Source organism: Sorex araneus, chromosome 11, assembly GCF_027595985.1.
Source record: "Sorex araneus isolate mSorAra2 chromosome 11, mSorAra2.pri, whole genome shotgun sequence".
In the NCBI taxonomy this organism is placed as follows: domain Eukaryota; kingdom Metazoa; phylum Chordata; class Mammalia; order Eulipotyphla; family Soricidae; genus Sorex; species Sorex araneus.
Window position 1 is genome coordinate 3879496 of NC_073312.1, and position 11700 is coordinate 3891195.

An 11700-nucleotide genomic window follows, 5' to 3' on the forward strand; every position below is an offset into this window, starting at 1 on the left:
CATGCGTCAACTCCGTGACCCCGGCGGAGGCTCGGCGACCCCTGCGCGGCGTGTGCTGTCGTCAAGGCAACTTAAGCCACGTGACTTGAGGCCTGCGCCTCTTCCGCCTCCTAGCGGGCACCCGGGGAGTCGGCCCGGGCCTGACCCGGGTCGTGCCCCGCCAGGTAGGTGTCGCTCTGCGCGCGGGGGTCCCGCCTGGGCGCGGGCCGGAGCCGACCCCGAGAGCCGTGCTGAACCCCCGTCCTGCGCCGTTTGCGTCTGGCCGTGCCCTGAAGAGCAGGACCCCGTCTCGGGTGCCCGGGCTGGGCTGGACAGCGGGGCCAGCGCCGACCCGCCGGGCGGGCCTCCAGGTCGGAGCGCCGGTCTCGGCCGTGTCTGGGGGCTTCTCTCCGTCCCAGCCGCAGGCTCCGTCCCGGCCGCACCCCGGTCCCCGCGTCTCTGGATCCGACGGGGCGGAAGGGGGGAGGGGCGATGTGCGCGCCGCCCAGGCGACAGCCCGGGTGCAGCTGCATTGGGGGTCCCGCCCCAGAGCCGCAGTGCCCCCCTGCATCCGGCTCCCCCGACCCGACCCGGAGCCTGGGCTCTGCGTTGCTCAGGAAGGTGCCACTGTTCACTGCCCACTGAACTGCCCCGGGCTCAATTTTCTGGTCACACCCTGTTCCCGAGGCGGCTTCCAAAGAGCCAGCCCGAGCCGATGGCCGCCCGTGCTCGGCCACGCATGGTCACTGCCCGCTGCCGGCCACTCCTGTTAGCACGACTGACGCTCCATCCGTCTGCACCTGTCTGCGTGTGTCTCCGCGTGTCTGCGTGTGTCTCCGCGTGTCTGCGTGTGTCTGCATGTGCCTCCATGTGTCTCCACATGTCTGCGTGTGTCCCCACGTGTATGCATGTGTCTCTGCGTGTCTGCACGTGTCTGCGCGTGTCTCCGTGTGTCTTCGTGTGTGCGCGTCTCCATGTGTCTGTGCTCGTCTCCCCCCCACGCCAGGCTGACAGCCCCTCTCTCTCACTCAGCAGCTTGTTCCGTGGCTCCTCGGCCGGGCGCTGCCACCTTTGGGTTGGCCACAGGTGCAAAGCCTCTTCCGTATGGCAGGGGTTTTACATTTATCTCTTTTCTGAAAAAGAAAGAGAGAAACTATGGTATAGTGAGGTAAAGAATAGAGGTCAGAGGGTTATTACAGCAGCCAGGGCACACGGCCGACCCGGGTTCGATCTCCAGCATCCCAGATGCTCCCCTTGGTACCACCAGGAGTGATCCCTGAGCACAGTCAGGAGGGAGCCCTGAGCACTGCTGGGTGTGGCCAACCCGGGTTCGATCCCCGGCATCCCCTATGGTCCCCCAAGCACCGCCAGGAGTAATTCCTGAGTGCAAAGCCAGGAGTAACCCCTGAGCATCGCTGGGTGTGACCCCAAAAAACAACAACAACAACAACAAAAAAGAATAGAGTTATCACAGTAACCTACAGAGCCGCCACTATGTAGTTATCCCCGCTGGGGTGAGTGTGTGCGTGCGCGCGCTTGTGTGTGTGTGAGCGTGTGGGCAATCTGCAAATCTGTCCTTTAAATATTCTTAACACTTTATGACTGTGGTCTAGGTCTCATGATAATGGTAACGATAGGTCTCATTCCCCTGACCCTGAAAGAGCCTCCAGTCGTTGGGAAAGGCGAGTGAGGAGAGGCTGCTCAAATCTCAGGGCTGGGAGTAATAGAGACGTTCCTGGTGCCCGCTCGAGTAAATCCACGAACAACGGGATGACAGTGACAGTGATAACCCACTCGTGTGCAAGAAAGTTCCTCGCGAGTACTTTCATAATTGAGTGATTCGATGCACCCATTCTCTCTGTCGGACATGTTCAGTGTCCCGTTACTTGCAGTTCTTAAGACTCGGGGACACAAGCAGTCGTGGCTTGCGGCCGACCATTCTGGAGATCTAATCTGTAGCCTCTCGATCGCTGTCCCTAGTTCACTCTTGTCCGGCGAGGAGAGAGACGCTCTGGCCAGCGGAGCTGGGGTGGATGGTTGTGCGGAGTGCGCCCAGGGACGCTGTGCCAGTCAGGGCGGCCGCAGCCGGGAACGGCCAAGGCCCCGCGAGGGTCATCGGCACCTCGGAGAGGTTCCTGGGGGTGCTGTCACAGGAGGGAGGGGGAGGGCAGAACCCTCCGGGGACCCACCGGTTGGCTTCTGGTTGTTGGAACATTTTGGAAAGATTTACTGGTAGGCGAGAGTGGCCGAGTCAGTGAGGCGTTTCCGGGGGTGCCAAGGGGCTCCCCGTTGGATCCCCCGAGGCCGCTGCTTCCACCTCTGGTGCCGCCGGGGCCTGCCGAGCCCCCGGGAGCCAGGCGAGCGCGGTCAGGGCGGGGGCGCTGGGCTCTGGCGTTATCTAGCGTCCGCATGCAGCCCCTGGCCTTATCGGCAGGCCCAGTCGGCGCCCGGGGCAGGGGCGGCCCCGCCTGCCCGCCGAGCCCCCCCCCAGGCCCGTCTCCGAGTCAGCCTGGGTGCCAGCAGCCATGAAGGTTCTCCTGCTGAAGGACCCCAAGGAGGACGAGAGTGGACAGGACCCCTACATCAGGGTAGGTGCCCGGCGCCGGGAGCGGGGAGGTGCGGGGTGCCCTCGCTTCCCTCGGGGGCCCCCCCGAGCTGCTTGTCCTCTCCGGGCAGGAGCTGGGGCTGTGCGGACTGGACGCCACGCTGATCCCCGTTCTGTCCTTCGAGTTCCTGTCTCTGGCCAGCTTCGCGGAGAAGGTCAGTGTCCAAGCCCCGGGACTTGTGCGAGAGACGCTGGCTTCTCTTGAGTTCCTGCCCGGCCCAGCCAGACGGCCCCCAGACCACCCTCCTGTTGGCTTCCAGCCAGGGTCCGAGGCAGCACTCCCTCTGGGGGTGCTGTGGAGTGTGGGCGTCTCTGCAGCCTCGGGGACGCTGGAGGGGTCCCTAACGTTCGCCCGTCATTTCACCCAGCCCCTGCACTCGGAGATGGTCCCCTGCATGGGGCGTGGACATGCAGCGGATCCGGGGTGCTCCGTGCTGCGGGAGGGGGCTGGCGTGGCGGCAGGGTCCCAGGGAGACCCCTAGAGTGGGGTGCAGTGTGCAGGCACCCCTCTGTGTGCGGCAGCCCCTCTGCCTTCCTGGCGTGCCCGCCCTAACCACGGCCGCTGCCCGCAGGGTTTCCTTGTGTCCGCACAGGCGGAGCTGGGCAGCGGGTCACATGACGTGGCGTCCATGGTGCTCCCGTGCCCACCTGGCCGTGGCCGAGGGCCAGGCCTTCGAGACGCGGCTTTGAAGGGAGCAAAAGGGCTCGTCCTAGCCAGTCGCTTCTGGACCTGGTGGCCACGGAAACGCCAGAGACCAGGAGCTCCTGCGCCTCCCCGGCCTCTCTGGGGCTCGGGGCCCTTTCCCACCCCAGGGGTAGCCCCGAGGGGCCTCTGAGCGCCCCAGCTCCCTGCCGGCACCCACCGAGCGCCCCGTGCTGGTCTCGCCCCTGGAGCCTTGGGAATCTCTTTGGGGGGCAGTTGTGGCCCCAGAAACATTCCAGTTTCGTTTTTGTTTGTTTGCGGCCACACCTGGCAGTGCTCAGGGCTGACTCCCGGCTCTGTGCTCAGGGATTACTGCTGGTGGGTTCGGTCTGGTATGCCAGGGCTCGAACCCAGGTCATCCGAGAGCCAGGGAGGTGTCTTCCCCCTCTCCTGTGTCGCCAGGCCCAGCATTTCCGTTTAATCATGGGTCACTCTGTCGCACCCCCCGGCGAGGTGCTTGCCTGTCCCCTGACATGTCGCCGGGTGTCGGGGCAGGACCTCGATGCGGGACGCCCAGACACCCGGGGCTCGGCAGGCTCCGCCTCGCACCTGCTCCCTCACCCCGTGCTCCCCTTGTCGCCCGCCCAGCTGGCCCGTCCCGACAGCTACGGGGGCCTCGTCTTCACCAGCCCCAGGGCGGCGCAGGCGGCCGAGCTGAGTCTGGAGAAAGGCGACGGGACCGCAGGTGAGGACGCGCCGGGCTTGGCTCTTGTTTGTGCCGTGGGGCGGGGGAGACCCGGGAGAGCTGCCCGGCGGCGGAGCCACGGCCACGGCTCACAGTTGGGGACCCGGGTGCAGAGCAGAGTCAACGCATGTGGGCGCGGCCCTTGGCGGGAACAGAGAGCAACACGCCGCCTTGTCAGTGGCTGCTTTTTGTTTCTTTTTGGGTCACACCCAGCGATGCTCAGGGGTCACTCCTGGCTCTGCACTCAGGAATCACTCCTGGTGGTGCTCAGGGGACCCTATGGGATGCTGGGAATCGAACCCGGTTCAGCTGCGTGCAAGGCAAATGCCCTCCCCACTGTGCTATTGCTCCAGCCTTTTTAAAGAAAATCATTTTTACTTGTTTTTATCTGGGGCCACACCCAGCTGTGGTCAGGGCTTACTCCTGGCTCTGCATCAGGGTGGACTTGGGGGGCCATCTGAGGTGTCCCTGGCGGGTTCAGGGGACCCTCTCAGGTGCCGGGCTCGATCCCGGGTCAGCCGTGTGTGAGGCCTGCGCCCCACCGCTGTGCAATCTCTCCGGAGGGCTCAGCCCTCAGCTCCTGGCACCTCGGGCGGTGGCAGTGGTGACCAGTGGCCACCGCCCCCTCCACGCTGAGGCCTTGTGGCCAGGGAAGGAAGGTGTGGCCGCAGGAGGGCACCTGGGGCCACCCGCCTGGCACCGGACACCGGGGCTGTGCCGCCAACCTGTAGTGCTGTGGAGGCGACACAACAGGACACCAGGACGGACCCCCGCCCTGCGCAGTGCTGGGCTGCGAGGGTCACGGGTGTCTTCAGGACATCTCTGGTGTGTCCTCCTCTGCGTCTCACGGCAGTTCTGGGCCGGGGTGAGGAGGGTGAGCGCCTGTCACTGCGCCGGGCAACACGCGGGCCTGGGCAGGGCGTGGCCAGAGCGTGGCCCACGCCCCCTGCGTGCCATCAGTGGCCTGTGCTCCTTTCCTGCCCTTGGTGGCTGAGAAGTCACTGTGATTCAGGTGTGCCAGGGGTGGGAGTCAGCCTCGATTGCGCGTCAGGGGCTTTCCCACAGTGCTCAGAGCACCACGGGACTAGAGCGAGGCTGCGTCCATAACTGCATCTTAGAGAGAGAGAGTGGTGGGGGGGCTGGAGCCATAGCACAGCGGGGAGGGCGTTTGCCTTGCACGCGGCCGACCCGGGTTCGATTCCCAGCATCCCATAAGGTCCCCTGAGTACCGCCAGGGGTGACTCCTGAGTGCAGAGCCAGGAGTAACGTCTGAGCATTGCCGGGTGCGACCCCAAAAAAAGCAAAAATAAAGAGAGAGTGGGTGTTTTCTAAAATGATTGGGTATTTGTCCAATCTGTTTCGCTTTGTATTTCTTTAATTCATCAAGACTCTTTGTCACAAGACGACAGTGTTTTCATTAAACTGTGTTTGCTGGGGCCGGAGCGATAGCACAGCGGGTAGGGCGTTTGCCTTGCATGCAGCCGACCCGGGTTCGATCCCCGGCATCCCATATGGTCCACCAAGCACCGCCAGGAGTAATTCCTGAGTGCAAAGCCAGGAGTAACCCCTGAGCATCGCTGGGTGTGACCCAAAAAGCAAAAAAAAATAAATAAATAAAAAATAAACTGTGTTTGCTGATGACCGTGAGACTTACTTCCTCTGTTTTGATTTAATGAATAAGGAGCCATTCCGTCGGATATTACCATTTCTGGCCACTGTGAGATTTATGTCCAAGTAAGACCGATCCTGTAGCTTTTTCAGGATTTAACTAGCCTCTGCTTATGTCCAGTCACTTTCTTTAGAAATCTAGATGTAAACATTTTAGTATCGGCATGAAAGTTAAGGTCATCTTTATTTTCTAGTACACGTTAAAAAAAACGCTTCGAGTGCCAGCAAGGAATTAATTGCCCCATGTTTCAAGCCGGGCATCCTGGAGCACTGCCCAGGGTGGTTCTTTGTAACTTGCAGAACCTGAGCAGTGTGGAAACGGGATTTCCCCTTGCAGCATCCCTGCTCCGTGGGCCGGTCGTGTCCACCCTGCAAGCCAGTGTTGGGGGGGAGCAGGCGCCCCAGCCCCTGCCCGGGCGGCGGCCCCGCGCCCGCGCTGCCCGCCGGGTTGGTATCTTGCAGAGTGGAAGGCGTCCCTGGCGCAGCGGTGGAACGCCAAGCCGGTGTACGTGGTCGGGGAGGCCACGGCGACCCTCGGTAAGCGGCGGGGGCCCGCAGACCCCGAGGGAGCAGGGAGGTCTCGGTCGGGGGCGGCTGTTCGCGCTCAGGCGCCGCCCGCCCGGCCTCGGCTGCGGGGCCTGCGTCTGCCCGAACGTGGCTCGCGGAGGGTCGCTGCCGGGGGCACAGTCAGGCAGTGAGAGGCCTGGGGTCACCGGCCCCTTTAGGCCTCCCCGTGGGTCGCCCGCACAGCACCCGAAGCCGTTCACAGGCAGAGCCCGGGGAGGGGCCTGGGCCCGCACTCCGGCACCATCACAGGGGAGAGTGTGGTGTCTGCGTGTCGTGTCTGCGTGTCGTGTCTGCGTGTCATGTTGTGTCTGCGTGTCATGTCATTCCTGCATGTCGTGTCATGTCATGTCTCCATGTTGTGTCTGCGTGTCGTGTCTGCATGTCATGTCTGTGTTGTATCATGTCATGTCTGCATGTCATGTTGTGTTTGTGTGTCATGTCGTGCATGTCGTGTCATGTCTGTGGTGTCTGCATGTCGTGTTTGCGTGTCATGTGTCTGTGTCATGTCATGCCTGCATGTCGTGTCATGTCATGTCTACGTGTTGTGTCTGCGTGTCGTGTCTGCATGTCATGTCTGCGTGTTGTATCTGTCATGTCTGCATGTCATGTTGTGTCTGTGTCATGTCGTGTCTGCGTGTCGTGTCATGTCCGAGGTGTCTGCATGTCATGTCTGTGTGTCATGTGTGTCTGCGTATCAGGTCATGTTTGTGTCGTGTCTGCGTGTCATGTCTGCCTGTCGTGTCTGCGTGTCGAGGGTCACTGTGGGCAGCTGAGCCCCAGCTGAGGGAGCACGGGGAGGGCGGGGCAGGACGGTCTCTCGCCCTGGGGGCCGGGCTGGTGCCACCGCGTGTCTGCTTTGCCGACTCGCCCGGGGAGCGTCCTGACAGCTGGGAGCCCCAGGCGCCGAGCTGGCTGCGTGAAGGGCTCCGGTCACCCATTCTCCAGATGGACGTGAAACCAGCACCGTGAAGGCCCCGTCGCACATTGAGATGTGGCCAGCCCTGGCCCGGGCCGCTAGGGCCACCTCCAGCTTCCTGTGCCCGGTGGGGGTTGGGTGCTGGCGGGGCACCTGCTTTGCGTTCACAGGGACCCACGTCCCGCCCCCGCCCTGCCGCTGGGCCCTGGCACGGCGGACAGGACCCCCGGAGGTACCATCTCACCGGCCGGGGGAGCCGAGTGGCCGCGGGGCTCGGGCACGTGAGCCAGGCGGTTCCCTTGCAGTGCGCAGGCTCGGGCTGGACCCGGAAGGCGAGGCCTGTGGGAACGCAGAGCGGCTGGCCGCGCACATCTGCTCCCGTGAGTAGCCGCCCCGCGCGTCCACCCGCGTCCGGGCCTCGGGTCATGCGCGGGGGCCACTGCGGGCGTGTTTCTGTCCGGGCCGCCCGGGTCACCCCCGCCCCCTCGGTCCCCTCTCCCCTGCAGAATGGACCAGCCTGGCTCCCCGTGCAGGGAGGGCGAGGGAGGGGCTGCGGGGCCCGGCCCTCTGGCCCCCTCTGCCCGCTCAGGCCTGGGGCCCCCGGGCCCACCTGCATCAGACAGGGCTGTGCGGGGGCCCCATGGGCTCGGGGCTGGAGCTGGGGGCCAGGCACCGCCTCTCGCAGCACCCCCTGGGGTGCTGTGGCCGCCCCCACAGCCCTTGGCCCCGGGGGCCCCAGAGGGCGACCAGGGGCCCCGCGTGCCCAGTGGGCCTCCCTCCCGGCTGTCTGAGCCCAGCGAGGGCAAAGTCTCATGAGCGGGGGGCTGCTGGGCGGGTGCCCTGGGGGGGATGGGGGTCTGCGGCCCCTCCCGGAGCCCCCGCGGCACCCACCCGTCCCTTCTCCCCAGGGTCGCCGCCCGCCCTGCCGCTGCTGTTTCCCTGTGGTAGCCTCAAGGGAGAAGCCCTGCCCCGTGCGCTCAGGGACCGAGGTGACTGGGGGGAGGGGTGCAGCAGGATGGGGGGAGGTGGCCACCCTTTGTGCCCCCGGCGCCGACCCCTTCCCCGATGCTCGCAGGGGTGCCCCTGGAGAGCCTGACCGTCTACCAGAACACGCCCCACCCGGGGATCCGGCACAGCCTGCACAGCTACTACACCCAGCAGGTGCGTGTCCCGCGTCTGTGGGACCCCGGGGCCTGTCCCTGTCCGCTGCTCCACGTGACCCCGGCCCCGCTGCACCCGGAGGGGGGGGTCGGAGCTGCGTTTGGGGGCAGTGGGGCTCCCGTGTGTCCATTGGAGATCTCCAAGGCGGGTATTCTCGAGGTGACCCCGCGGCCTTCTGGGTGGACTCCCAGAGGCCTGGCCGGCTCAGCAGGGGCCCCTCGGACGGGAATCCCCCGCGGGCAGGACCCCAGCCCACGGTCCCCCGGCCCTGCCCCCCCTCCCCAGGGTGTCCCCGCCAGCATCACGTTCTTCAGCCCGTCCGGCCTGAGCTACAGTCTGCAGCACATCCAGGAGCTGTCGGGGGACAGCATCGGGCGGATCAAGGTGAGGGGCACACGGGCGGGGGGCGCCCGGCCACCCCCGGCAGCAGAGCCCGCCCAGGCCAGCCGGAGCCTGAACCCCGGCCTGTCACCCCGGCTGCCCTGCGGCCTTTAGCCCGCTGCCACCTCCCCTCGGCACCCAGCACAGAGGGCCGTCACCCCTGCCTGCGTGGCCCGCGGCCTGTCCCTGGGCCACTTCCTGTCCCTTTAGGCCCCTCCTGTCGGCCGGGGTTTGGCCTCTGGCCCAGGGCCCGGGTCCTCTCTGCTCTCCCGGGGCCACCCCGACTCACTGCCCCCAGCACCCCTGTGTGTCCAGGCCCCACCCGCGCGGGTCGCGGGGGTGAAGGTGCTCCTGGGCAGGGGCTGGGGGCCTCCCCGGCGGTGCGGGGGCCTGGTGGGACCCCCCCGCGCCCTGCTCCCCGCTGCGCTGCTGCCACAATGCCCCCTCCTCCTCCTTCCTGCAGTTCGCGGCCATCGGCCCCACCACCGCCCGCGCCCTGGCCGCGCAAGGCCTGCCCGTGAGCTGCACGGCCACGAGCCCCACGCCACAGGCCCTGGCCGCCGGCATCCACGCGGCGCTACAGCCGGGCGGCCCCTGCTGAGCGGAGTCGGGATCCCGGGCCCGAAGCCCCCTGCCCGTGTGGGCGGGACATGGCCCTGGCCTGCAAGCCCAGTGCACGCGACGTCCTCCGTGGAGGCCAGCGAGGACCCTGGCACGGGGGGGCCCGGCAGCGGGAGGGCCCAGAGACCCCCTGAGCCCCTGACCACCGCGTCCGGGGAGCACAGCTGTGCCCACGCCCTCGTCCCCTCCGGCCACGAGAATAAAGTCCGTGTGAATCCGTGTCCACCGCGTGACAAGCAGCGGCTCTGTCGCGAGCCGTGTGGAACGATGGCACGCGTGTCCCGTGTCGGGGGCAGGGGGCACCAGGAGCGTGGCTTCCCGGAAACATGCCGGTGCGGCGGCGGCCTGCTGGAAGGCCCCAGGCAGGGAGATGTCAAGGCAGGGCTGGTGGTCGCCTGTCCGTCCCTCTGGAACAGCACTGCTGGGTGCTCAGAGGCACGCGGCCCGCCGAGCCAGGCCCCTTCCCTGCATCACAGCCCCTGCCTGTGTCCTCAGACGCAGGCGCAAGAGCCGGAGCTCCAGCAGCCCTCACGGGCAACGAGGCGCCCCAGAGGAAGGAAGCACTGCAGGATGAGGGGACGCCGTGGGGGCGCCAACACCCCAAGGAGGTCGGGAGGCTCCTGAGCTGGGCTTGGTCTGCAGTTCACACAGAGCTGCTGTGGCCAGGAGACCACAGGGGCCACCTCGGACATGACTGGCAGTGGCCGGTCAGCCTGGCTGGAGCACGGGGACGCGCAGAGCCCAGGACGGCCTCCCCCAGCCCTGCAGGGGACCCCCTCATCCTCGCAGGGACCCCCAGCCTGCAGGGACCCCCCAGCCTTACAGGACACCCTCCCCCAGCCTGCAGGGACCCCCTCATCCTCGCAGGGATCCCCAGCCTTGCAGGGACCCCGCAGCCTTGCAGGACACCCTCCCCCAGCCTGCAGGGACCCCCTCATCCTCGCAGGGACCCCCCAGCCTTGCAGAACCCCTCCCCCAGCTTGCAGGGACCCCCTCATCCTCACAGGGACCCCCCCCAGTCTTGCAGGACCCCCTCCCCCAGCCTGCAGGGACCCCCCGGCCTGCCACGTGTGGGTGCTACAGGGCTCCCGGCTCCTGCGGGGGCTGCACAGAGTGTCAGGTTGCGGTTGTCCTGACTGCCCTTTGCCCAGCTGGACCAGCCCTGCCTGCCCCCCCTCCCCACTCCCTCCGACATTAACACCCACTAGGGGGCGGGTGGCCTGGGGGCCGGGCTGTGCTGTCTGGCCTCTCACAGGTTTGCCCCAAACTTAACACCTCGCTGCCGCCTCATGGCTGAGGGCTGGGCGCCCGGAGGGGGACGGGGGGGGGGGGGGGGGGCGGGGGGGGCTGAGTTTCTTCTCCCCACTGCACAGTGCCCCCAAGCACAGGGACCCCTCCTGTCCCCGTGGTCGGGGCAGGGGCTGGAGGCCGAGCCGCTTCCCCCAGCCCCCCGGGCCTCCATGGAGTCTGCAGGGCCAGCTCAGGGAAGCGCAGTGACCGCCACGTGCTGCCTCGCAGAGCCCAGAACATTCTCCGACACTCGGCCCCAAGGGTGCCAAATCGCCCGCTCCCCGCGCCCCCAGCCACGCGCTCCTGGACTCTGGCCACCGGCGCTGCCCGAGTAAGCGGCCCCCAGCAGGCCCCCCGAGGCCAGCAGGATCTCCGAGTCCAGTGGCCTCCCGTGTGCCTGGCGGGGGCAGCCAGAGGGACTGGACCCCACACCACCTCCTGGCAGCATTCGGGGGGAGCACGTGGGCCACACCCAGCCGTGCCCAGGGGCTCCTCCCAGCCCTGCGGGGGTCACCCTCCACCATGCTCAGGGGACCGCGCGGTGCAGGAGGGGCCAGGCCAGCCCATCACACGGCAGCACTCGGACCCCAGACTCTCTCGGGCCAGCCTCAGTCGTCCAGCGGAAAGAGAAGAGTCCAGTGGGGGCTTCTGCACCGTCTCAGCCACGAGTGGAACAGCGCGTGGCCTCATACCAGGGCCACAGTGACGCCCAGACAAACACACACACACACACACACACACACGTCAAGTACATGGCAAATAAATTGATGACACAGACACACACGCATGTACTTGTCCCGTATATGACTAGTCAATAGGCCGCACAGTAGGTCCATACAGAGCGACCCGGTGCCACCACAGGGCACCCGGGCCACGAGGCCGTGCCAGGTTCTGCGTGTGGTGCAGGGGCCCCACGGGACCGCGAGGGGGAGGGGCGGGAGCTGGTCCCATCGGCCCCCCTGACACCCCGGGCAGGCGGGGGACCAGGCAGGGCTCCCGGCCACCAGGAAACGCCCATCTGCCAGCGGAGCCACGTAACCGTCCCCGGCTCGGGGTCCCCAGGAGCCTGAGAGACCCCCGCCCTAGTGCCAGGCAGCAGCGCCAAACGAGCTCTCGGTGAGGGG

At 66.7% G+C, this 11700-nt stretch overlaps 1 protein-coding gene across 1 annotated transcript; it reads left to right on the forward strand.

Annotated features, from left to right (window-relative positions):
- Positions 1 to 77: 77 nt before the first annotated feature.
- UROS (uroporphyrinogen III synthase) lies at positions 78 to 9507 on the forward strand. The gene is made up of 10 exons (XM_004617840.2): positions 78 to 164; positions 2414 to 2567; positions 2656 to 2739; positions 3876 to 3972; positions 6103 to 6177; positions 7429 to 7503; positions 8032 to 8112; positions 8199 to 8284; positions 8570 to 8668; positions 9129 to 9507. The coding sequence occupies exons 2-10, from the start codon at positions 2505 to 2507 to the stop codon at positions 9264 to 9266; spliced, it is 798 nt and encodes a 265-aa protein (XP_004617897.2). The 5' UTR covers positions 78 to 164; positions 2414 to 2504; the 3' UTR covers positions 9267 to 9507.
- The last annotated feature ends 2193 nt before the right edge of the window (positions 9508 to 11700 follow it).